The sequence below is a fragment of the Notechis scutatus genome, chromosome 9 (genome assembly GCF_049901735.1).
Source record: "Notechis scutatus isolate UNSWTSFEM ecotype Mainland chromosome 9, rNotScu1.2, whole genome shotgun sequence".
NCBI classification, from domain to species: Eukaryota; Metazoa; Chordata; class Lepidosauria; order Squamata; family Elapidae; genus Notechis; species Notechis scutatus.
The window spans coordinates 10313260-10340382 of NC_142017.1; the positions used below are offsets into that span (position 1 = coordinate 10313260).

Here is a 27123-nt window from a genome sequence, read left to right on the forward strand (position 1 = left end):
TTATTTCCACTGTGCGATACACAAGAGTCTGCTTGTTTTATTCAGCACTGGCCCTATCTGACCCCCAATTTTTCAGAGGTAGGGCAGGCTTGTTCTAACGGAGGTTAAAGCAACGAAGGGAGGGAGGTTTCTACGGTTAGAAAGAAGAAATGCGATGATGGCAGGTCAGGCTCATCCCTGCGTATTTTCACATTATAATACCCCGAACTTAGTGCTTAATCACAGGTGAAAAGGAAATTGCACAATTCCCTTTAAACTGCACAGTGGCATTAAAATGATACACTTATGTGACAACTGGAGGGTCAGTTCCTTACCATCAGGCGTCCTGAGAGGGCATGGCTATTATCAGGAGATGGGGCTCAAAGTAACACAGCTCTGGCTTCATGGCCAAGTATCCAGATAATCGACTTTTCCAACCCTCTCTCTTGAGTTCATGCCGGAGGAATATAGGACAACTACGTAGGGTCCAGTCCTCCAGCCGATGCGGCTAAAAGAAAACATCTAAGCTATTGGCCTGCAGGCCAGGAACATCCTTCCCGAGTTTGATCCCAGGTGGGGCTTCAGTTCTTCAACTCACTGAGCTTCAGCTTGGCAAATTCGGTGGCCACCTGCAGGGCTTCCTCGAGGCAATCGGTGTTTTTGCCCGTCGCCTGGGCCGAGAGGTCTTTCCCTCCCCCCCTTGCCGTCCATCAGCACGGAGACCTGCTGCACCCACTCGCTGGCCTTCAGCCCTTTGCCGGCAACTTCCTGAAACCGAGAGAAGGGAGTGTTTGTAGCCCCGGGTTGAACTGTGAGGTCTCTCGGTGCTCCCCTGAGCTTGGATGTTTTCTTGCAGACGTTTCGTGATCGAATTTGTGATCTAGTGTGGGAATGAAACGCCTGCAAGGGAAGTGCTGTGGCCCTCCGGCGGCTAGCGGAGGCGGCAGCAGAGTCGGACAGTGAGGAGGTTGGGGAGGAACAGGGCCAGACCTGGAGTCTGGGGAAGGCTCGGCCGAGGGCTCTGCGTCAGAGGCAGAGATGGGGCCAGGGCAGTGTGGCAGTCATCAGCCGCCTTCGGAAGTCGGACAGCAGTGAGGCAGGGGAGCAGCTGGAGCCGGTTCCCAGCCTGCGCAAGCGCAGAGCTGCCAAAAGAAAAGAAAATTACGAACTAAGAGTCAACATGGGAGTAAGGCCACAGGTGGACGCTGAATGGCCCCTCCCATAGGGATTAAAAGAGGAGCAAAAGGGGAGGGGGCTTTTGCAGGAAACAAGTTCGTTGCAGTGTGAAGATCTGTCTGTGCATCTCAGACACTTTGTGCCGAGTCCTTCCTTGTCAGCACTGCGTTTGGAAATATTTACTGAGCAGCTTTCCAAGCTAGAGAAGGCCTGTGCTCCTAATTACAACTCTTGAAAGACTGTTTGCCAGGCCTTTGGCTGACGGTGAATACACGAAAGTCACCTTCATTTAATAAAAGGGGTTTTTTTCCGGGACAAAGAGTCTGCCTTAGTGCTTTTGGGGAAAGCCTAGGTCAGAACAGAAACCACCAAGCCCAGAGAGCACCAAGAACGCCACAACTTCCTGAAAGACAAAACACTTGCAAATCTGCAACGAAACAAAACCATGATCAACAAAAGCCGGATGCAATCCCCAGCAACCTCCATCAATGGCCGGATAGGCTGAGCCTATTGGGAGTTAAGATTCAAGTCACATCTGGGGAATTCTTACGGGCTTTTCATCATTGCTCTAGATCAGGGGTGTCCAACCTTGGCAACTTTAAGACTTGTGGACTTCAACTCCCAGAATTCCTCAGCCAGCAAAGCTGGCTGAGGAATTCTGGGAGTTGAAGTCCACAAGTCTTAAAGTTGCCAAGGTTGGACACCCCTGATCTAGATCTATACCTTTAAAAAAAAAAGAAGGGAAATTCTGCTTCTTGAATTATCCATATTCTACCCAGATTCAGAGGTGCTCCCAATCTTACTCACCTGAGGAACTTGGCATAAGCAGGTAATTTTGCCCGCTTCATTATCCACGCTGAAAAGCATCGCAGCTGTCTCAGGAGAATGCGTCTTCAAGAGCTTCAGGGATTCATTCAAGGCCTGTAGAGGAAGAGCATGCCGTGAACTGGCATTTTGAAGCTAGACCAGGAAAGAAGTGAAAAACTGAAATACCCCCCCCCCCAATCATTTGGCAATCTAGGTCAGGCAGATCATTTCATGCCAAGGTGTGTGTGTGTGTGTGTGTGTGTGTGTGTGTGTGCGCGCGCAACCACTTCTTGTCCTCCAGATGGGAACCAAACCTGCAACCTTCTCTCTGTCCTTTGTTGTTGTTCGGTAGCTAAATCAATCTCTGCGACCCCATCAGCCATTATCTCTCTGTGCACCTCTGCCCATTTCCCAATAGCATGAGCACTTAAGACTTATATACTGCTTCACAGTGCTTCACAGTGCTCTGTAAGTGGTTTATAGAGCCAGCCTCTTGCCTGCAACAATCTGGCTCCACATTTTACCATCCTCGGAAGAATGGAAGGCTGAGTCAACCTTGGGTCAGGATCGAACTGCTGGCATCCGGCAGAATTAGCCTGCAATGCTGCATTCTAGTCACGGCGCCATCACGGCCTCACAAAGGATGGCTGCGCTAGAAAAAGGAAAGTACCTTTGCAGAAGCCCCATTCTCCATTTCCAGAATGACCAGAGGCTGGTTGGGATAAGCCTCAATGAGTTGCTTCATCTTTTCCAGCACCTTGGAGAAGAAAGAGAAGCATGAGACAAACGTGCAGGATGGAACATTGATGCTCCTTGCAGAGACATAGAGAGTCCTTACTCTACATGTTGTACTTAGCTGGGGTCTATGTAGTGTGCCAGGTGCAAAGGCACATGCACGAGAAAACAAATAAATGTGCCAACTTCTCAGCCAAGTCTGGCTTGCTAAAAATTAAGATTCAAGACAGAAGGTGGGACGAGTTATGACAAGCCTTTGCCAATGTGAGGTTCTCCCAGATGTTTTAAGAGTTGCACATCCCCAGAATTTCTATCTAGTGTGGCAACAGTTAGGAATTCTGGAAGTTTTAGTCTATGCACACTCAAAACCTCCCAGATTGGGAATTGTTCTTTTAGGATTTTATTTCTAAAGACTTTTGTTTCTAAAGTTAAAGGTCCAGAATGAGAAAGAAGACGACACCACATGATAAAAGGAACAGCTACATGCTGCTCTTTATGATGCAAGCAGTAGCAGCAGCAGTTCTTTGCAATTCGTCATCTGCCTAGATTTCAAAGGGAAAATACAGAGCCCTCAGCTTATGACTGCAATATAGTCCTTAGCTTATGGCCTGCCCGTCAGGGTCATCATTTGTGATGGTCATAAAACAGGTCACTAGCATGACTAACTCCTGAGCTTAGGATTTTTTGTGCAGTGGTCATTAAGCGAAAACTGCAGTAATAAAGCAACCTCCAGGGTTATTAACTGGGCTGGTTTTTCTGCAAAACCAGAAAGGCCAATTTTCACCAAAAACCTTGCGAAAGACGGTCCATGAACTGTGGGACACTGCAAAGGGCCATAAATTTAGTCTGGAATGCCGAGCAGCTAAAGTGCTTTCACGTGAGGATGGGGTGAGGGTAGAGTTGGAACTTCAGAACCAGGTTAAGGACCTCCAGGGAGATCCGCCATTAACTCTGAATGGTGGCTAGTCATAAGTCAAGGGCTACTTTAGAACAATTTCTAAGCTCTTCACGAGTAACAGCGTGGGGAAAAATAATCAGGCGATGAGCTCACTCGTTTCTGGATTTCGGCTTTGCTGGCCCGATCCAAATCATCCATAATCTTCTTCAGTGCTTTGAGGGCCTCTCTGAGTTCATCCTTTTGCCACTGGGGAATGATGGCTGTAGCCAGGGCCTGCAAAGGAGCAACATCTTGATGGTACAACTTCAGATGTGGTGGGCTCCCATCAGTAAAATCAAAGTTCTTTCATTTGGGACTGGAACGTTCAAGAAAGTAATCCCTCCGCTATTAGCCAAACACATACCACCCCAGCATATAGCAATAGCACTTAGGCTTATATGTGAAAATATTTACAGACCCTTCACATCCTGGAAATAAATTGTTTCAACTCCTTCCCTCAAAACGCTAGAGAGCACTGCACACCAGAACAACTAGACACAAGGACAGATTTTCCCTGAACGCCATCACTCTGCTTAACAAATAATTCCCTCAACACAGTCCAACTATTCACTAAGCCTGCATTACTATTATTATTATTAATCCTCCCATCCTTCCTTTCACCCATCTCCTCCAACTTATGACTGTATGACTGTAACTTTGTTGCTTGTATCCTAACTATTTTTACTGATTGTTTCCTAGTATGATTTGATTGCCTATTTGTACCCTATGACTATATTAAGTATTGTACCTTCTGATTCTTGATGAATGTATCTTTTCTTTTTATGTACACTGAGAGCATTTGCACCAAGACCAATTCCTTGTGTATCTAATCACACTTGGCCAATAAAGAATTGAATTCCTATTCTATTCTATTCTATTCTATTCTAATTCTAATTCTAATTCTAATTCTAATTCTAATTCTAATTCTAATTATTCTATGCTATGCTATTCCTGTTCCTGTTCCTGTTCTATTTTGCTTCATAGTGCGTCACAGCACTTTCTGAGCAGTTTACAGAGTCAGCCTCTTGCCCCCAACAATCTGGATCCTCTTTTTATCGACCTTGGAAGGATGGAAGGCTGAGTCAACCTTGAGCTGGACAGGACTGAACTCCTGGCAGTGGGTAAAGTCAGCCTGCAATACTTCATTCTAACCGCTGTACCACCAGGACTCCAAATATGACAGTTACTGAATTTGCATTTGCTATGCACAGACCCGGAAGTTACTTAGGTACTGATATGTAAAGTCTTTCATATATATATATACACACCCAGCCAGCAAAGTGTAAACTGCAACTCTTTAGCTAGCTTGGAGATGACCAGCCTTACTAGAGGATCCTAGGAGAGAGGAACTACAAAGGCCTTTTCTTTTCTCTTTCCTTACCTCGCCAACATCCACAATCTCACGTTGGACGTCTTTGTTGGGTGTCGTTTGGATCTTCACTTTGGTTTCTAGGTCAGCCAGCTGTTTGTTCAGACCTTCTGATTTCCTCAAGGCCTGGAGGAAAGAAAAAGAAAGAAAGAAAGAAAGAAAGAAAGAAAGAAAAGAAAAGAAAAGAAAGAAGGAAAAGAAGGAAGGAAGGAAGGAAGGAAGGAAGGAAGGAAGGAAGGAAGAAAGAAGGAGGAGGAAGGAAGGAAGGAAGGAAGGAAGGAAGGAAGGAAGGAAGGAAGGAAGGAAGGAAGGAAGAAGGAAGGAAGGAAGGAAGGAAGGAAGAAAGAAAGAAAGAAAGAAAGAAAGAAAGAAAGAAAGAGGAAGGAAGGAAGGAAGGAAGAAAGAAAGAAAGGAAGGAAGGAAGGAAAAAGAAATAAAGAAAGAAAGAAAGAAAGAAAGAAAGAAAGAAAGAAAGAAAGAAAGAAAGAAAGAAAGAAAGAAAGAAAGAAAGAAAGAAAGAAAGAAAGAAAGAAAGAAAGAAAGAAAAGAAAAGGGAATGTGGTAAGGTTTACAGAAGAGAGACCATTTGAGACCCCAGCACTCCTAAAAGGAAAACAATCAGGTTGACGAGAGCAAGGACTGGTCTCTTCACTTAAAATTAAACAGGTGTCCAATGGATCAGCAGCCCTGGTGTTATCTAAACAGGTCAGGTTCTCAATTCGCTCAGCTTCCCCAGAGCACCTGTCTCTCTTCTCCACTGACCTTCTGTGCTTCGGCCCCAGTGACGGCCACTATCCTCCGGATGCCCTTCGCTATGGCTTCTTCCGACACAATGACAAAGTGTCCGGCGTGACTTGAGTTCTGCAAATGCCTGTAAAAAACATGGCAAGTTCAGCCCCAAAGGCGCTTTTTCCCCCCAGGACTTTCTTGTTTTTCCTTCTTTAAAGACATTTCACTTCTCATCCAAGAAGCTTCTTCGGCTCTTGACAGGACGGTGGGGAAGGGAAGGATTTATATTCCTTGCAGACAGCAGGTCATCTGCATCCTTTTAGAGTAGGGGTGTCAAACTCGGTTTCATTGAGGGCTGCATCAGGGTTGCTTGACCTCGGGAGGCCAGGGTGGGCATGGCCAGCTCAACGTCACTCGTGTTGGGGAGAGGGGCTGTGATGGCCCAAGCACTCTGCCAGAGAAAACAGGCTCCTGAGCTCAGTTTCCGCCTGCAACGGGCTCCTGCAACCCTCTGCCAACTAAAATGGAGCTCTGTTTTTGCTAGCAGAGGCACCACGGGCCAGTCCTTCGTTGCTGCAAGGGCGGCCCTGCGGAGCAGTTCTAAGCATCCCGTGGGCCGCATCCGGCCGTGTTTGACACCCCTGTTTTAGAAAGTCGTTGAAGCACTTGGGGGTTTATCTGTATCCTCAGGGTCACCTGAGTTGGTGCTCCTGGTTCCTGGAGTCTGCAATTTTTCCTCTGGAAATCCATTCCTACTGCCACACCAGAGGGGGTATTCAGCAGGTTCTGACCAGTTCTGGAGAACCGGTAGCGGAAATGTTGAGTAGTTCGGAGAACCAGAAAATCCCACCTCTGACTGGCCCCGCCCCCATCTAGTCTCCGCCTCCCGAGTCCCAGCTGATTGGCTGGGTCTTCCTTGGTTGCCCTGCGCAGGAGAACGGAGCTGGAAAGCAGGTTAGTGGGGTGGACAGGGGATGGGGATTTTGCAGTATCCTTCCTCTGCCACGCCCACCGAGCCAGGCCCACAGAACCGGTAGTAAAAGTTTTCGAATCCCACCACTGACTGTCCCACACCATTCAGGTTGCCTCCTGAAAAAAACACCTTGGGATAACCATGACCTGGATGACTGAGAATCACTGCAGGTGGCAAGTTCAGAGGCTGACGGCGAGTTTTTAATACCTCTCGTCTCAGCAACTGCATCAATGTCTGGATTTGAAGTCCTAATTTGCTAGGTAATGCATGATTTGTAGTTTTGGTTTCCCGATGCAGGTCTTCCCCTGCCTCCCCTCGCGACCCAGATGTACTCACGTGCCCCCGCAGAATTCGACTGATGTGACGGCACCTGCTGCGCTGGAAGGATCGTTCAGCATGTCCTCAACAGGTATGCCAATGGAGACAACACGTACAGGATCAGGATAAGTCTCATCGAATACGGCTCGGAGGCCTTGGATGGCCTTGGCATCTGCCAGCGGACAGTCCTTGGCGTACACAACCTGGGAAATTGATCACAGGGACACCAAAGATTAGCAGTGTCAGAGTGCGGCCAGCTTTACTATGCGAGACAACCCAGGAGCAATAACAGCAAACAGAGGTTTGTAATAAACAAGTGGTTTTATCTACAAAAGAATATATACTATACATACATATGCTATAGGCAGAGGTCAAACAAGCAGCAGTTACAGCAGGGAAGAGCACATAGCGCGTGAGAGAGAAATACGACCTAACAGGGCCTCTTCTTATTATACAGGCTCTTAAAGGGATAACAGCCAAAAATCTTGCTGACTCATTCCCATCATTACATCATTGCAGCAGCTGGTCAGCTCTTAAATCACTACCCTGACAAATAAATTCCAGCAGAGGGGATCCAGTTGCTGTACCTAGTGTTTCTTAGTGCAACAATCTCAAGATCATTCTGTTTTTCTGCCAAGGCATAAGGCCCCAGTATAGGCGAGCCAAATTTGGCCCCCTAACTATACCAGAAGATCCCAACCCAAGCTTCAGTTTGATTTCCTTTAGGCAGGTGAGCAGCTTCTTAATCTCAACTCTACATAATCAGGCTGAGACAAGTTAGGATCAGGCCAAAAATCAAGCAGCTGTGTCCATGCAATAAATGGACTTGGTTGGTTTTAATAAATAAAAGAAGGGGGAAAAAATCTAGGTGTTAAGAGCCATGGGGACGCAGTGGTTAGAATGCAGCATTGCAGGCTAATTCTCCTGACTGCCAGCAGTTCGAATCTTACAATAATAGAATTGGAAGGGACCTTGGAGGTCTTCTAGTCCAACCCCCTGCTTAGGCAGGAAACTCTACACCACTTCATACAAATGGTTATCCAATCTCTTCTTAAAAACCTCCAATTTTGGAGCATTTACAACTTCTGGAGGCCACTTGTTCCACTGATTGATTGTTGTAACAGTCAGGAAATTTCTCCTTAGTTCTAAGTTGCTTCTCTCCTTGATTAGTTTCCACCCATTGCTTCTTGTCCTACCCTCAAGTGCTTTGGAGAATAGCTGGACTCCCTCTTCTTTGGGGCAGCCCCTGGGATATTGGAACACTGCTGTCATGTCTCCCCTAGTCCTTCTTTTCATCAAACTAGACAAAATAGAATCTCAGCAGGCTCAAGGTTGACTCAACCTTCCACCCTTTCGAGGCTGGTAAAATGAGGACCTAGATTGTTGGGGGCAATAGGCTGACTCTGTAAACCACTGTAAAAGCACTGAAGCAGTATATAAGTCTATTGCTAAAGCCAGTCGGTAGGGAAAGTAGGGACTGACCTGTCTTCTGTATACCCTGATATGCATCTGGATAGAGAAATCCAGTTGTCTCCAGTTATCCACTTGGGGAAGTAATTATATTCCAAAGGGATTCAACGCAAGGACACTGGCACTCTGTCTCACTTTACCTTGGCTTCTTGAATCATTCCATTAACAATCTCTTCCACTTTCTTGATTTCCTGGGTAGACATGGCTCCCTTGGCGGTGAAGTCAAACCGTAATCGGTCCGGAGCCACCAAGGATCCTCGCTGGTCGGCTTCGCCCAGCACAGAACGTAAAGCGAAGTTGAGGATGTGGGTGGCAGTGTGGTTGCTCATGATGGGCCTTCGCCTTGGCTGAAAGGTAAGAGAGACGTGACTGGAGATGAGAGGATCTGCAAGGGAAGGGAGGATCCAGTCTCATCAAGGATCCAAAAAAGCCAGGATCAATTCTAGACAGCCAGCTGGGGATCATATGTTCTGACCCAAACCTTGTTCCAAGGAAACAAACGCCAAACAGAAATAAAAGCAAAACCTTTTAATGCTTCTCTGCAAATTCCGTTCACTCAGGGTTAAAAGGCTATTAAAACTAATTGTCTCTGATAAGAACGAGCCTTGCCAAGGTTGTGCAAGGCTGCCAAAAACACCAGATAAAGTTACTAAGAAATATTCCAAACACAAAGTCTTCAAACACCAACCAAGATAGTCCGAACTTCCACAAGGCTTGAAGTGCAAGACTTTCTTTGCTTCCTGCAAAGAATCCCGGTCTCTCAGGCTGGCTTTTATCCCTTAAGGGAGGAGCCATTACCTTACAGCATTACTCCCAAGTCGCCTGTGCTGTTGCAGCTGCTCTTTCCTTCAAGCAGCCCTGCGTGCACGCGCACTGGGCACAGGCTCCTCGGGGACCTCTTCATCACTGCTGCCAGCCTGCACAATCTCCGAAGGCAGCACTCCACTCCCTGATGGCCCTGGCCCCATCCCTGCATCACACACAGGCCCCTCATCCGAGTCCTTGCTCTCCGAGGCCTCAACCGTCTGCACCTGCTGCCGGCGAACCACAACACCATAAGCGATCTGGGCAATAGGTTAGTGCAGGGGTCTCCAACCCCGGGGTTGCAGCCCATTACTGGGCTGTGAGCTGTCCGGAACCGAGCTGCAGAAGCGGTCGATAAGCATCTCTACTTTATGCGAGCAGCCGGCGAGAGCGTGCATGAGCACTCAATTTTGTTGTGGCCTGTCCAGCAGCCGAATCAGAGGAGGAGACGGGCAGCTTGGGAGTCAGGGTCAGCATCAAAGCAACCCGAGATCTCCAAAAGGGAAGGAAGCTGTCGGAGAGAGAGACAGAGGGGGAACCTGGGCCATCCGTCAGCCCTCAGGAGAGTCAACAGTCCCCAGGTCTGGAGGTGACTGATGAAGAAGGAGGAGGAGCAGCTTGGTCCAGTGCCTGACCTGCAGATGCTCAGAAGGCAGAGGAGAGGAGAGCAGTGGAAATCTATGGGCTGGTCCTTGGGATGGAAGAGCCACCGCTGCTAGCGAAGCCCCACCCTAGCTCTGGGATAAAAGGGAGGGGATGAAGATGAATCGGTGTGGCAGAAAACTATTCATCTTCTGGCTGGATGGACTTGTTAGACTGAGTTAAGACAGAAACTTTTTGTCTGGGCTGCTGGTGCTCCTAACAAAGGAATCTCTGGGTTAATTTCAGGGGGTTTGTCGTGTTTGGGGAGCTGAGTCAGAACAAATTTGCACCAGCAATGAGCATGTATGCCTGCCACTCACGCAAAGGGAGATACACATGCACACTTGCTGGCCGCTGGCATGGAACCATACCCTCTCCTGTCCCTCAAAGCTGGAAAGATTGGGAATTCTGGGCGAATGCGTCGAATTTTAATCCTGGTGTGACCCATAAGAAAAGGATTAGATGGAAGAACCCAAGTCAAATTTCTTTTACCTTCTTCCCTCCGCGAGCCACTCACCTCATCAATAAACAAGCGCACAAAATCTCCCACCTTGAGGCTCCCATAGACTGTGCCCACGTGGAGCACGTAACCTCCTCGGACTTGTACGTTTTTCACCGTAAATTCCGTCTTCTGCAAAGCAAAGGGCAGAGTCAGCGGACGTGGTTCATCGCATCAACCAAGGAGATTGATAGCAAGACCGATCCCAACGAACGGAGAGCAGGCTAGATCCTAGAACTGGTTCTGATCGTCTCTTCCTAGACCGAAGAGCCGGTTGTGATCCTCCAACTTGCTAGTCAGCAGGCATTAAGGGGGAGGAGGATGGCGCATTTGTCCACCAAGCCCCTCTCCATCCTGAAAGGGATGCTGTCAGGATTCCAGCAATCGCTCTAATTAAATCATGATTCTCGAGCCAAACTTCAAAAAACTTCAAAGGATTCATTAGAGGCGACATGCTGGCACTGCCCTGTATGAAGCCAACTCTGGCATTCATAATTTACAGTCACCTCTTACCCTGTTTCCCCCCTCCCCCCCTGGGTGTGTCATCAATCAGATTCTCCAATTAAGGACGTTCAAGGGCTGGGTGTCATCACTCACGTTCTCCAATTAAATATATTCGTGGGCAAAAGCTCTGGTATTTTAGTTACAATCTTTTAAAGATAAGTGTTGGAAGGTACTTTCCCTTTGCTGCACTGCTCTTCCAGATTTCCTTCCTCCTCCCCCCTTTTTCATGGCAACTACTAAAACAGGCAAAGGGACGTTTTATGAGTTGACATCAAGGTTCCCACCAAATCTACTTGGCCAACCTACATCTTCAGCGCCATCGTCTTCTTTAATGAAGTAGCCTTCATCGTAGATCTGTCCACCCTGCTCAGCATAGAAGCAGGTCTTGTCCAGTACAACCCCACACTCTTGGCCTGTATGGACTTCCTCCACAAAGGTGTTTTCCCGTCGGAGAGCTTTCACCGTGGCCCCAGGGTTACCGAATTCTGTAGGTCAAAACGAAACACCCCCAATAGGGTAAAAAAAAAAAAAAAGACAGGTGAACTTCGTATCCCATCAGGAAGCAACAAGGACCCTGTAAAAGATGGGCAAGGACAGCCTTGACCCCGGCAGAAGAGACCATTCAAGGCCAGCCTTCCTGAACTCAACGTGTTGGGACACAACCCCCAGAATTTATTGCCTGCGAGTCCCTCCTCATCTGAAGGTGTATGAGATACCTAGGAAAACATGCCGGCCCTGGGACAGGCAGAAGATGCTGCACTAAAGGAACAGCCTGGAACTCACCGTACAAGCCTTCTGGATCCGACCGGTAGTTGTATTTTGGGGAGTCGTCGGTGGGCTCCAGACCTCTCTCACGGAGACTTTCAATAGCATAGATGTCCAACATGATGAGATCTTCATCGCCACCTCCCTTGCCCTGGGACTTCAGCTGGAAATGTAACAAACCTAAGCGTGAAGGCTGGATTAAGGGACTAAGTTGAGGTTCGGTGCTATTATCTTATTCTACTGCACCAAAGGAAGTCGGAAGTCAACACCTTTTCTTCTTCTTTTTCCCTTTTGCCCCCTCCCTTATTTTCCCACTATTTTCTTTTGTATTTTATATTATAAATGAATAAAAAGCCACCTTTTTCCACTTTTTGACTGGTCACTAAACGAATATTTGTAAGTCAAGGACCACCTACCGTGTTTCCCTGAAAATAAGACCGTCTTATATTTTTTTTCCCACCAAAAAAAGGCACCAGGTTTTATTTTGGGGGGGGATGTCATCCAATGATTAACCTCAGTTGTGCATGTCGCCCCCGGTCTCCTTTTCGCTGTCAGAGGAGCTTCTTCTGCGGCTGGCAAGGCTTTCCTGAAGGCCTCTGTAGCCGCTAACAGAGCTCAGGATCAATTCAGAGCTTCGTTATCCGCTACAGCGGCCTTCAGGAAGCCTGGCCAGCCTTACTGGCTGCAGAAGAAATGGGCTGACAAGACAGGTGTAGGAGTGTGTGAGGCCTGGCTACAACTGCCTAAAGCTAAGTAGTAGGGCAGCTCCACCCCGCAATTCCTACCCTAACTTGGTTTTTACCTGTCCACTCTGAAGTGGGTGGGATTTTAATTAGGGCTTATTTGGGGGGGTAGGGCTTATATTGGGTGCACATGTAAAATCAAGCTAGGACTTACTTTCCAGGATTGGTTGTATTTTCAGGGAAACAGATGCCCTATAAGATTGAGATTAGGTTGGCAGTAACACGGGCCTACCTGAGCGGTCTTCTTTTCTTCCTCGAAGGCCTCCATGTCAACTCTTAACCCCTTTTCTTCTGCAATTAGCCCGGTTAGATCCACAGGGAAACCATACGTGTCGTATAGCAGCCAGGCCGTGTCTCCTGGACAGGGACCAGAAAGAAAGAACCAACGGTCAAAGCGCCATGAAAACATCTCGATCTGCAAAAGGAACACTCCTTGTTGAATCATCCTGTCTCATAGCTGAGTTTTCCTTTCTCTTCATGCTCTCTATGCAAGAACCAGTTCGTGCCAGGCATCTTCAAGGTTGATTACCCTGACTGTGGAAAGTTATCAGCCTAAACTCCTCAGCGTTCCCCAAACACCTCAGCGGCACTGCATTCTTTGGATTTGGACTGGTCACAGCGGGAGAGATGGGGAGTGAAGGAAAACAGTTCTGTATTGATGCCCAAGAAACTCAGATTCCACCCGACTTTACTGCCACTAGCATCTTTTAGTAAAAATACCTTTCACTTCAATCAGTCCAGGGTTTTTCTTTCCTAAGGGATCAGACTGGGGCGGGTCTGACAGATTCCTATCCAGCCCTACCGTATGTTCTACCAACCTAATGACCTTTTAAGAGAAGTAAGATTATCCTGAGAGATGTATGACTTCACCTGATCTTCTGAGTTAATAAGGACTATTAATAGGAAGGGTAACATGTTACATACCAGGGATTATTTTATTGTCTCCCAAGCTCTGTATCTTCCTGTCGAGAATGCGGCGTCCTCGGTTGAGTGTCTTCAAGAACTGCACCTCCTCCTCGTTGATAATATCTTTCACCATGTCTGGATCTTTTGTCAGTTCGGGGAAGGCTCCACCCTGAGAGGAACAGGATTCAGTGAAGGAAGGCCATCTCCTCTGCTCAGCCATCCATGCATCACAGAGAAGGGTGAGGAGCAGCCTTCCCTGATGCTTTTTAGTTTAGTTTAATTTACTTTATTGTCACTGCACCTTGTACAACAAAATCAAACTCCATCTTCAGCGCACATCGTGACCATGAAAATAAAACACAAACACACATCCTTCCCATTCCACACGTTGAACCTAAAACCCCCAACACCGCACCGACACTGCACTATACAGCAAAATTCAAAAGAGCTACTGCCCTGGGATAGAAGCTGTTTTTCAGCCTATTTGTCCTTGTTTTTATTATTCTGTACCGTCTGCCACATGGTAACAGTTCAAAAAAAGGGTGCCCAGGATGAGATGGATCTTTGACAATGTTTTGAACTTTCTTAAGGCAACGGGAGCTATAAAGCTCTTCCAAAGAGGGGAGAGGGCAACCAATGATCTTCTGGGCAATGATGCTAACCCTCTGGAGTGCTTTCTAGTTAATGTGGAGACTACAACTCCCAGAATTCCAGTGGCTCTGGATGATTCTATTTTAATTACAGGCCAGGACATTGGGCAGAATCACTCGAGAGCAAAATGCAAGAGTAGGATTACCAGGGACTGAACCACCACATCGACCAGGGTGGCGAAGAATCCCTTGGGAGCATTGAGCTTCTCGTGAGCGTAGCGCACAGCACGTCGGAGGATGCGCCTCAGAACATACCTGCAGTGAGGAACAGGAGGTAAACAAACATCTGTTTTACATTCTGACCAGTCATAATTCTGAAAACATTTGAGACGCAGAGAGAACTGACGAGGAGTGTATTAGGGCAGAGGTCCCCAATCCAGGGGCTACAGTCCAATACTAGGCTGTGGCTCATTCGGAACTGGGCCACGAAAGGCAAAGTGTGTGTGTGTGTGTGTGTGTGTGAGCAGCTCCCTTTGCATAAATGGCAGGAGCTTGACACTTACATGAACCGCTGTTTGTTGTGAGCAGCCATGGCCGCTGGCCACAAAAACGGAGCTTATTCTGTCTTACGATTCACTTGCTGAATATAAAGACAGATAAGAATAACTCTACAAATCCTTCCATGCAAAGTTTCTTTTATTGGATTATATTAGGTATCCTCAAGGTGACTCAGAGTTATGTCGAGATGCATTTAATGTCCAATTCTTTGCACAGTTGAAATCGTAGTGTAAATGATATTAACCTTTCTATCCCATAAATCGTAGAGGTAGGGGGGTAGAGCTGCTACGAGGCTGTGTGTTCAGGCAAAGAGAGAGGGAGCCTCCCCCAACCCAACAAGGGTCAACTTAGTGACCAATCAGGATTACAGATGTGGCCACTAGACATGGACTACATTTCCCAGGATACCTTAATGACATTTACCATGATGCGTTCCCTTAAGGGGACAGCTCACAATTCCTAACTAATTAGCCCAAATCCCATTAACTCTAAACTGTCTGGGCAGCACAGAGCTGTTTGCCCTTCGCTTGCCCCTTGCACGGAACCACCCCTTCTCTCCCTCCCCCACTGGGCTGTCAAGCTGGAAAGGTTGGGGATCACTGCATTAGGGGGAAAAAAACTTCAGTGCCCTTTCAAGGAATTCCCTTTGGTTTTATCCAGGCTTCACCCTGGGGGATTAAGGGGAAGCCTCACCCTCTGCCGGTGTTATCGGGTCTCCCCCCGTCTGAAAGGGCTATGGTGATGGTTCGGGCGTGGTCAGCCAGGACTCGGTAAGCCATATCTATGCCATCGACATCTTCCTCACCAACCTGCCCGGTGTACGGTCGGCAGCCAGTCCCCTACGGAAAAAAAAAGAAACGAAAACGGGAATGCATCGCACGCAGGCCCCTCATCGGAGTCCTCGCTCTCTGAGACCTCAGCCATCCGCACTTGCTGCCGGTGAACCGCAACAAGCAGGGGGTTGGACTAGTAGACCTCCAAGGTCCCTTCCAACTCTGCTATTCTGTTACACTCCCATTTTTCCAAAAGGCTTTCAGGGCAGCCCGAGCTAAGCTGTCCAGAGGCTGAACCATGTATTGACAAACTGACCCACCCTCAACTTAGGGGCCTACCTTCTGAATAGCCTCAAAATAAGGCACAAAAAGATCGGTGTCATAGTTGGACATTTTGTTCTGCAACACGGACACCAGCCGTTCCAGCCCCAATCCAGTGTCGATGCTTTTCTTCGGCAGTGGTTTCAAGGTCCCATCAGCCTCTCTGAGCCAAGAAGAAGAAAATAACAAATAATATATAATATATAACAACAACAATAATAATGGTTAGGAAACATGAGCAGAAGTCCAGTCCTTCCCCTTCATCCCAACTTCATGCAAACCAGAAACTCCAATTTTAAACCATGTATTTAAAAGCGAATTAAAACCAATATAGAGCAATGAAATGCAGGTAGTCCTTGACTTACAACATGGTTCTTTTTGTGACCGCTCGAAGTTACAACAGCACTGAAAAGTGACTTATGACCGTTTTTCACACTTATGACCATTGCAGGATCCCTATGTTCAAGTAATCTTTGAAAGATTTTTTTTTTTACCTCTCTTTGGAAGAGCTTTATAGCTCCCACTGCCTTAAGAAAGTTCAAAACATTCTCAAAGATCCATCTCGTCCTGGGAACCCTTTTTTTTTTTAACTATTACCATCTGGCAGACGGTACAGGATAATAATAAAAAAAAGGACAAACAGGCTGAAAAACAGCTTCTATCCCAGGGTAGCAGCCAGTGGTAGTATTCAAATAAAGTTGCCACCGGTTCAGTGGGCGTGGCTTGGCAGTCGCGCTTTGCGCGCATGCACACTTTGCATGCACGCGCCAAACACACACTTTGCGCAGGCGCAGAGGCGTCCTAACTTACCTCCTGCAAGCCTGCACGATGGTGGTCGCTGCAGCAGCTGCCGTGCGGCGCTATTCTGCGCTGCGCAAAGCTGCTGCACTTTGAATTCTGGCCGTAAGAGTATGGGAGCCCGGGCGGGCGGGTGGGCCAACCACAGAGCAGCGAAGAGAACCAGTTCGGTCTCCAGTGCTCATCGCTGCTACCGGCTCTCCAGAACCGGGCAGAACCGGTCAAATACCACCACTGGCAGCAGCTCTGTTGAATTCTACTGTATAGTGCAATGTTAATGCAGTATCAGGGGTTTTCCATTCAACGTATAGAACTGTGATGGCTAACCTTTTTGTTGTTGTGTGTCAAAAGTGCGTATGTAAGCCTGCACCCATAATGCAATGCATGCCCGCACCCCCCGCACATGTGTGCAGGACCCCCCTGTGCTCCCCACGCCCCCTTCTGCATGCGCACGCATCTCCCGCATGCGCCACGCCCTTCGCATATGCGTGGCAGATACCCGAAAATCAGCTGGCTGGCGGGAGGCATGCCCGCATGCGCAGTGGAACTGAGCTGGGGCAACGGCTCTGTGTGCCACTTCTGGCACACATGCCATAGGTTCGCCATCCTGGGTATAGAATGTGAAGGAGGTGTGTTTGTTTATTTTCATAGTCATAATGCACACTGAAGATGGTATTTAATTTTGTTGTACGAGGTGCAATGACAGTAAAGTAGACTAAACCAGTGGCCGCTAACCAGTGGGCCGGGGACTGGTGGTCCGTGAGAAAATTTTGATGTCCACAGAGAAATGTCCCCTCCAAAAGCAATTAATCCAGGCTGCACGGGAACACAAGGCTGCGCCATCCACATGGCTCATGGGAACACAAGGCTTGCGTTGCTTGCATTGCAAACAACACGGGGTAGTGAAGGGATGGGGGAAAAGGATGGAGTGGGGGACTTGCCCCACACGCCTGGCCTGGCCACTGGGATGCTTCTTTCCCCTTCTTTCTTCTCCTGCTTTTGGCTGCATGCAAGGAAAGCAGCAAAAGTCTTTCTTTCTCTCCTCCAAACTCCGCCAGAAATGAGTCTTTGGGACCCTGCAAGGCCTCATGCTCCAAGAGGCTGTGATAAATCTCACAAAGACTCATTTCTGGTGGAGTTTGGGGGAGAGAAAGAAAGGCTTCTGCTGCTTTCCTTGCATGAAGCCAAAAGTCTCTCTCTCTCTCTCTCTCTCTCTCTCGTCAGCTGTGGGAGACACAAGGAGCGTGCAAGAGGTAAGTAGGGAAGCCACTGCACGTGCGTGAAGCGTGCATTTGGCGCATGCGTGCCAAGTGTGTGCTCTGAAACCCACCACTGGTCCCGGGGTCACGGGATTGCCTTTTGTGGCTTTTGATAAGACAGATTCACTTAATAACCGTTTTCCTAACTTAACAATTGTTAACTCTACTTAACAACGGCGGGAAGAAAGGTCGCAAAATGGGGCAAATGTTTCACTTGGCAACAGAAATTTTGGGCTCAATTGTGGTCAAAAGTCGAGGACTACCTGTACGTAGATAGAACAAATATATCATGCACATATATGCATCAATATAAAAGTGGGGATGGAATTCTTCAATGCTTTTCCTCCAATTGACTGGAAAGCCCACAGCTAGATGTCAAGCAAAAAGAAACCAATTCCTGCATCACCTGTTGAACTGTATGAACACCAAATTCCAGATCTCAAGCACGTTGGGATCATCTTGATTGACAAGGTGGGAAGCGTCTCGGTCCCCAATCCGGTCGTAATGCATCTCGCTGCAGGGGCCACAGGGCCCAGTGTCTCCCATTTCCCAGAAGTTGTCCTTCATGCTACCTGGAAGAACCTTGCTCGCTGCCAGACTGAAGGAGAAAAAAAACTCCATGAGTAACAAGCATGAGGAAAGAGCTCACAAGTCATAACTTCAGTGTTCTGTGTTCTGGCCTTGGCTTCCCCAAAAAGCACTAAGCAGACTCTTTGTCCCAGCAAAACCCCGTTTGTTAAACACAGACCTTATCTAACTTCAGGCATGATATTCCCCTCTGAAAAAAAAATCGGGGCCGGCCAAAAGAGACCCCCCCACCGCGCGCCAAGAAATCGCTGCCCAGCTCCCTTTTCCTGCCGCTCAGCGGCCTCCGCTCACACCGCCCGCCCGCCCGGGCTCCGCTCAGGTATCCAGCTGGGGCTGTCAGGAGTTGCTACCGCCGGCGCAGCTCCGCGCGGCTCCAGTCCCACGTTGCCTCGGGAAGGGAAAGGCAAAACCAGGAGCCGCTGCTGCCGTTGCAAGCGCCGCCGCGGCTCTTCCTTTTGCCTTTCCCTTCCTGAGGCAACGCGGACTGGAGCCACGCAGAGCCGCGCCAGCGGTAGCAACTCCTGACTCGGGGCCTCGAGGGGAGGGAAGGAGGAGAAGAAGGGGGGGAAAGGGGGGGGGGCGATTCCCCAAAAATTCGGAATTCCGATTTTAATCGGAAGAATATCATGTCTGTAACTTGGAGAGCTGCCAAGTGAATATTTCCAAACACAGTGCTGACAAGGAAGGACTCGGCACAGAGTCTCTGAGATGCACAGACAGATCTTCACACTGCTGCAACAAACGAATTGCTTCCTGCAAAAGCCCCCTCTCCTTTGGCTCCTCTTTTCATCCCCATGGGAGGGGTCATTCACTGTCCACCTGTGGCTTTACTCCCACGTCGACCCTTAGTTCATAATTGTGCTTGTCTTTTGGCAGCTCTGCACCTGTGCAGACTGGGGAATGGCTCCAGCTGCTCCCCTGCCTCATTGCAGTCTGACTCTGAAGGCAGCTCATGACTGCCAGACTGCCCTGGCCCCATCCCTGTCTCTGACGCAGAGCCCTCGTCTGAGCCTTCCTCAGCCTCCAGGACTGGCCCATGTTCCTCCCCAACCATCTCACTGTCTGACTTTGCGGCCAGCTCCGCTAGCCTCCAGTGGGCCACAACACTCTGGATTAATTAGGTGGATCACAATATTTTCAAGTAGCTTTTAAATCATTCAATAGCTGGTGAGCAGCTTCTTGATCTCAATTCTACATAATCACGCTGAGAAAAGGCCAAAAATCTAGCAGGTGTGTCCATGCAATAAACGGACTTGGTTGCTTTTAATAAATAAAAGAATGGGATGACATTCCAGGCATAAGAGCCGTGGTGGTGCAGTGGTTAGAAGGCAGTATTGCAGGCTAACCCAACTGCTCACTGCCAGGCATTCGATTCTGACCAGCTCAAGGTTGACTCAGCTTTCCATCCTTACGAGGTCTGTAAAATGAGGATCCAGATCCTTGGAGGAAATATGCTGACTCTGTAAACTGCTGAGAGGGCTGTAAAACAGTATATAAGTCTACATGCTATTGCTATTTCCCCCCACTTTTGTGCTCTCCAGATGTGACCCTGGGAACATATAAAACTCCAAGAACAGTAGTCCCATCACAAATGGACGGTGTAAGGTTAGGAAAGTTGGTGTCTATAGTCCACCTAGCAAGTTTTTTAAAAAGAATATTGTTATTACACTAGCAAATCTAAGGTAGTGCTATTTCAAAACTATAAATACTGACAAGGAACACCCCATCAGCTGGGATAATGCTCCCTTCTTTTTATTTTGTACAGCCAAATAATAAACCACTTTGGAAGATTCTTGATAAAAATGGTGGTTTAAAACATCCGATATGAGAAGCAAGCCAGAAGATCAAGATGTGGTTTCTGAATGGCCTGCTTTCCACTAAACAAAAGCTTCTTAAGGTTTCTTTGCTTGTTTCTTTCTTTCTTTCTTTCTTTCTTTCTTTCTTTCTTTCTTTCTTTCTTTCTTTCTTTCTTTCTTTCTTTCTTTCTTTCTTTCTTTCTTTCTTTCTTTCAGGATCCCTTCCCACTTTCAAAAATTACAGAGGACTCTAAAAACAGTAGTGATGGGATTTTAAGGCACTATTATTTTTAAACATAGCAAATCATTTCAATTTCACAAACCCTTTTTGGAGGTCCTGGGAATACACTTTAAGAAGCACTGTACTAAAGTAAACTTGTTTCTAAATCACAATTCTTAATTCAAAAGTAACAACAAACCTGGAATCCGTTAAATTTATTCCATGTTTATTTTTTTTCTTAGAGCACAAGAGATTTTGCATGATGCAAAGAAAGGGGAAATTTAAAGCACAGACTAGTTTGGAAAGACTAAGACAGGTGATTTCTCTTACACCTCCTTGCCTGGTCTTTAACCCCCCTTCGCTTCTTTGGGGAGGGATTGGGGGGGGGGGTTTGATTTCTGACAGTTAAGGAAGAATTTCTTGGGTAACCCCCAACTCACCCGAGATCCAGCCAAATTTGTTTGCAATCTAAGTCAGGCTCCAAGCCGGCTGCCTCGTTGCCACCAAAATAAGTCACATAGAGCCTTTCGATGGGGATGCCAAATTTTTCGGTGAGCAGGTCCAGGGCAAGCTTGCAAGCCAGTTCCTGAGTGGACAGAGAGAAAACAGGGCTGTGAAAGTCTTGCCAGACAGAACGATCTACCGCCTTCCTTTTCACACGTCACCTTTTTCTAAAGGCGGCAATAATGACACCAAGCCACGTAGAGACAGGTAGCCAGGGATGGGATTCAAACATTTTAGCAACGGGATTTTGCAGTATCCTTCCCCTGCCATGCCCACCAAGCCATGCCACACTCACCAAGCCACATCCACAGAACTGGCAGCAAACAATTTTGAATCCCACCACTGACTTAACCATTGCGTTACTAATTTAATAATTCGCTTTAACAAGTGGCAAGAAGAGTCGTAAAATGGGGCAAAGCTGACTTAACCAACGTTTCACTTAGCAACATAGTTTGGGTTCAATTGTGGTCATTAAGTCGAGGACTACCTGCATTTGATGGGTCTGGAAATAGGAATAGGCTGCCTCCTCTGTTCTTTTGGATGATCGAGCAGTAACCAAACCAACATCCCAAACATGCAAGATAAGGGAACTGTTCCATTTGGGCTAGCGCTGACTATGATTTCAAAGAATTCTCCTAGATTTACACAAGAGAATTCCCAACCTTGTTTGAAGAGGCCGACGACGCAGGAATTCTGTGTGCCACAAGCAAAAAATAACTCCCCACCCCACAAACCCAACCCACCCTACGTCGTATCCCCGAGTTGAGAGCTTCCTGCTGTGCTCCCGCCATACCTTGAAGTAATCGCCAAAAGACCAGGAGCCCAGCATCTCAAAGAAAGTGTGATGATACACATCCTTGCCCACATCGTCCAAGTCGTTGTGTTTGCCACCAGCTCGAATGCACTTCTGGGTGTTGACGGCCCGCGTCAGTTTGGCCATGGGATGGGAAGGGTCAATCGTGTTGAGGAAGATGGGCTTGAACTGGGATAACAAAGAAGGAAACAATTCTCAGTTCTGGAGTTCCGTGCAAAGTAGGCTGAGAGCTTTTAAGAAACATTTTTAAAACGTGAGCCACGGTGGCGCCGTGGTTAGAGTGCAGTACTGCAGGCTACTTCTGCTGACTGCCTGCAATTTGGCAGTTCAAATCTCACCAGGCTCAAGGCTGACTCAGCCTTCCGTCCTTCTGAGGTGGGTAAAATGAGACCCAGATTGTTGGGTCCAATAGGCTGACTCTGTAAGCTGCTTAGAGAGGCCCGCCAGCGGCCATTGGAGCTAGGAGCAGATTCGGACGGTGAGGAGGTTGGGGAGGGACATGGGCCAGTCCTAGAGTCTGGGGACGGCTCTGACAAGTGATCTGCATTGGAGGCAGAGATGGGGCCAGGACCGTCCGACAGTTATCAGCTGCCTTCAGAGTCAGAGATCAGTGGGGCAGAAGAACAGCTGGAGCCTGTTCCCAATGTGCACATGCACAAAGCTGCCAGGAGAAGGGAACAGTTAAGGAACAAGGGTTGACTCAGGAGTAAATGCACAGGTGGACGGTGAACGGCCCCTCCCACAGGGAATAAAGAGGAGCGAAAGGGGAGTGGTGTTTGCAGGAGACAATTTGTTTATTTAAGTAGGGTGAAGATTTGTTTGTGACTCTGAGAGACTCCTAGTATTTCCTTGGACAGCTTGTGCTTGGAAGCTATCGGTCTGGCAACTCTCCAAGCCTGACAAGGTCTGTGATTGCAATTCACCCTTGAGAGACTGTTTGCCTGGACTTTGCTGGATGTGAATGATAGGAATTAAATAAAAAGGGGTTTCGTCAAGCGACAAGGAGTCGTTTCCTGATTTTGTGAAGCTCAAGTCAGAACAGGTATATAAGCCTAAGTGCTATTGCTATTTTCTTTTTGTCAAATTCCTGGAATATGAAAAAGAGAGTACAATTCCCTCCGACTGATAGGCATCTGTTATCACTGACCTGGTTCATGCCAGCATTGGCAAAGAGGAGGGTAGGGTCATCCAGGGGGATGGTAGAAGACGAGTGGACGTAACGGTGCTGGTTGTCCACAAAGAAATTGATGAAGCATTGACGGATCTCACTGGCTGTCAGGGTCTCCATTGCGAGATCTCCGCCCAGCACTGGTGAGAGAGAGAGAGAGAGAGAGAGAGAGGGAGGGAGAGGAAGAGAGAGAGGAAGAGAGGAGAAGGAGGGAGGGAGAGAGAGGGAGGAGGGAGAGAGGAGGGGAGAGGAGGGAGAGAGAGGGGGAGAGGAGGAGAGAGGGAGGGAGGGAGAGAGAGAGAGGAGAGGAGGAGGAGAGAGAGAGAGAGAGGGAGAGAGGGAGAGGGAGGGAGGGAGAGAGAGAGGAGGAGAGAGAGAGAGAGAGGGAGAGGGAGGGAGGGGAGGAGAGAGAGAGAGGGAGGAGAGAGAGGGAGAGGGAGAGAGAGAGAGAGAGAGGAGGGAGAGAGGGAGAGAGAGAGAGAGAGAGGGAGAGAGAGGGAGGAGGGAGAGAGGAGGGAGGAGAGAGAGGGAGAGAGAGGAGGAGAGAGAGGAGAGAGGGAGAGAGAGGAGGGGAGAGAGAGAGAGAGAGAGGAGAGGAGAGAGGGAGGGAGGAGAGAGAGAGGAGAGGGAGGAGAGAGAGGGAGAGAGAGAGAGGGAGAGAGAGAGAGAGAGGGAGGGAGAGAGAGAGAGGGAGAGGGAGGGAGAGAGAGAGAGAGAGAGGGAGGGAGAGAGAGAGAGAGAGAGGGAGAGGGAGGAGAGAGAGGAGAGGGAGGGAGGGGAGAGGAGAGAGAGGAGGAGGGAGAGAGAGGGAGGAGAGAGAGAGGGAGAGAGGGAGAGAGGAGGAGAGGGAGAGGAGAGAGAGGGAGGGAGAGAGAGAGAGAGGGAGAGAGGAGAGAGGGAGGGAGAGAGAGAGAGAGGAGAGGAGGGAGAGAGAGGAGAGGAGAGAGGAGGAGGGAGGGAGAGAGAGAGAGAGGGAGGAGAGAGAGGAGGGAGAGAGGGAGAGAGGGAGAGGAGAGAGAGGAGGAGGGGAGGGAGGAGAGGGGAGGGAGGGAGGGAGAGAGAGAGGAGAGAGGGGGGAGGAGAGGAGAGGAGAGAGAGAGAGGGAGGGAGAGAGGGAGAGAGAGAGAGAGAGAGGGAGAGGAGAGAAACACCAGATTGAAGAAAGTAAGGAAAAGTTATCCAACGTCAGTCCCACCTGAAAGCTGGCTTGGTGATCTGGGGTTGGTTACTCTCCCTTAGCCCATCCCACCTCGCAAGGTTGTTTTTGTGAAGAAAATAGGATGAGGAGGGAGCATTAGATACACAGGTAGTCCTTGACTTACAACCACAATTGAGCCCAAAATTTCTGTTGTTAGGTGAGACACACGCGAAGTGAATTTTGCTCCATTCTACAACCTTTCTTGCCGCAGTTGTTAAGTGAAGTCACAGCAGTTGATAAATTAGTAACTTGGTTGTTAAGTAAATCTGGTTTCCCCGTTGTCTTTGCTCGTAAGAAGGTCGCAAAAGGGGATCTCTAGAACATCATAACAGTCATAAATATGAACCAGCTGCCAAGCTTCGGAATTATGATCACATCACCATGAGGATGCTGCCAATGTCATAACCGTGTAAAATGGTGGTCACATTTTTCAGTGCCATTGTAACTTTGAACGGTCACTAAATGAACTGTTGTTAAGTCAAGGACTACCTGTACTTGCCACCTTGAGTTGTCAATGGCTGCTGGCCTTGTGATCAAATTGAAGCCGGCACTGACTGAAATCAGAACTCCTACGGTAGTTGATATTAATGGGTCAAGCAGAAAACAAAACCTTTATCAACCACCTGCTTAGGGTTGCACAAAATCATTAATAGACGAATTAAAAGATTTGGCAGCTGCACATTCAAGTTCATCGTGCACAATGTCATCCCTCTCCTACCAATGGTGAGCTAAGAGTTAGGATATTGTGCGGAAGGTTTTGAGAGGGGAATTAGTTAATTGATTAGTTTTTGATTCAGTGTATTAGGCAAACCACAAATGGATCCACAGCCAGTCTCCAAGTTAAGGGCGTTGTATGAACGCAACCTCTGAATTTCAGAGGGAAGGTTAAAAACTTGAGGTAAAACACTCTCTTCCCTACACAGCAGGCCAAAGCAAATGATCAGTTTGCCAACAGCTTACGCAAATGCAGTTTCCAAAATAACAGGCCAAAGAAGAGTAATGTCCAACTGGCCGAAGTGGATGGCAGCCAGCATTTTCCACAATCTAGTGTTCTTCAGGAATATTGTAATCCTCTGGGTTTCAGATCCGTCCTTCTGCTCCAGGCAAGGGTGTTCCCTTGTTCTGGCTTTTTTTGTACAATGCCATCTAGGAGCCTCTGACGTGCTCACAAATCTTCCACCATTGTTCCATTCACCACCCAGAGGATATTTAAGACTTACCAACTCTGATATGTTTTTATTCCTCTAAGAAATGCAGAAGACCACCCAGCTTCAGAAATTAACTCACCATCCATACCAAATTTTACATAAACTTAAAACTCGTTTTTTCTAATCAATCTTAGAACAAAAGCCAAAGCCCTTTAACACATAACTGCCAACAACTGAGGATTCGTTCCTCCGTAACATAGCAAATACTACCCCTTCACAAGAGATGATACCCCTTAAACTATTTGCAAACCACAATGGCGAAGTTCCCAGGACAGGCTAAGAAGAAGCCATGATTCCACTTTAGGACAAGGGGTCCTTAATGGGTCTTAAGATACAGTATGTCACTTTGACCCATGGCTGCAGTGCTGCTGGCCATCAATCAAATTCACCTTGGACACCCTGAGCCTCAGGGTTGGAGTTACAAAAAGGTGTTTTTTTCCTTCTTTCTTTTCAAATGGTAACTGGACTCTCTTGTTTGTTTTCCTTTGACAACGTTTCTCTTCTTATCCAAGGAGTTTCTTCTGTTATCACTGACCGCTGGAGAATGGAAAGATTTATATCTTTTGCAGCCATTTGTTTGTTTAACAGAATTCTTTATTGGCCAAGTGTGATTAGACACACAAGGAATTTGTCTTGGTGCAAATGCTCTCAGTGTACATAAAAGGAAAGATACATTCATCAAAAATCATCAGGTACAACACTTAATGATAGTCATAGGGTACAATAAGCAATCAAATCATGCTAGGAAACAGTCAACATAAATCGTAAGGATACAAGCAACAAAGTTGCAGTCCTACAGTCAAAAGTGGGAGAGGATGGGTGATAAAGAGTGATGAGAAGATTAATAGTAATAGTAATGCACGCTTAGTAAATAGTGGGACAGTGTTGAGGGAATTATTTGTTTAGCAGAGTGATGGCATTCGGGGGGAAACTGTCCTTGTGTCTAGTTGTTCTGTGTGCAGCGCCCTATAGCGTCGTTTTGAGGGTAGGAGTTGAAACAGTTTATGTCCAGGATGTGAGGGTGTGACACTCAAGTCTTTCCATTCCCCACCGGTCAGTAAGAACCGAAGAAGCTTCTTGGATGACAAGTGAAATGTTTTCAAAGGAGGGCGAAAAAACAAACAAATTTGATTGCTGGAAGTATGATTTCAGCAACAGAGTGGTCAATGTTGTGCTCCTATTGTCCCCAATTATTAGTTCCTATTTCTTATATTTAAACTTATGCTTATTCTTATTTCTATTGTATTGCAAGCTTTTGACAAAATAAATAAAAAACCCAAGAAAGTCCAATTTTATCTTTTTGGGAAAAAGCACAACTTTTGGGACAACCGTGACCTGGATTGAGAAGCTCTGTAGACACACAAGGCTGGACATACATGCACACACACACACCCAGCATGGGGTATTTAAGCAACTGACCACCCCAAACCAGCAACCTAAGCCCAGATCCTTTTTACAGGCGGGAAGCTAGTTTAGCCAAGGGGCAAAAATGCAAAGGAGGCTCCATCGTCCAACATGCATACAACATACAAGCACCCCGTCTCGTCACCCCGTTTATTGCGCGCTTGAGGACTCAGAGCCGGTTTTTCTCCGCCCAGCCTACCTTGCAGGGTTGTTGTGCCGGGTAAACTGGAAGAGGGGAGGAGGAGAGAACCACCGAGGAGGAGGAGGAGGACGCCGCCTTTTGAGCCTGGAAAACAGTCAAGAAGAGATGCCGGAGTGGAAGAAACGCGTTTATTTCATTTCTTCCCGTTCACACGACCCCTCCCCCACAACAGCCTACCTACCTTCGTCCGCCGCTCCCCACAAACCCGCGAGGTCGCTTCGGCGGCGCTCTCACTACGCAGCCGAGTCAAAGGGCGGGCCTTTCTTTAACTCGCGCGTCCTATTGGCCTGGAGGCTGAAAGGTGGGTGGCGATTGGTGTCAAGTCTTGTCTATCATCTTAAAAAAGAAAGTCATTTACGCACCGCA

General features: G+C 47.8%; 1 protein-coding gene across 1 annotated transcript; it reads right to left on the reverse strand.

Moving 5' to 3' along the window:
* AARS1 (alanyl-tRNA synthetase 1) lies at positions 1 to 26997 on the reverse strand. Its single transcript, XM_087971552.1, is given in 23 exon segments — positions 1 to 677; positions 679 to 747; positions 1963 to 2076; positions 2633 to 2719; positions 3749 to 3868; positions 5016 to 5129; positions 5766 to 5874; positions 7042 to 7226; positions 8634 to 8840; positions 10457 to 10570; positions 11249 to 11427; positions 11726 to 11870; positions 12683 to 12807; positions 13375 to 13525; positions 14153 to 14261; positions 15198 to 15343; positions 15617 to 15761; positions 18062 to 18253; positions 20700 to 20845; positions 21557 to 21745; positions 22725 to 22885; positions 26755 to 26841; positions 26939 to 26997. Coding segments are annotated over 21 exon segments (2904 nt in total). The 5' UTR covers positions 22866 to 22885; positions 26755 to 26841; positions 26939 to 26997; the 3' UTR covers positions 1 to 560.
* Positions 26998 to 27123: the final 126 nt, after the last annotated feature.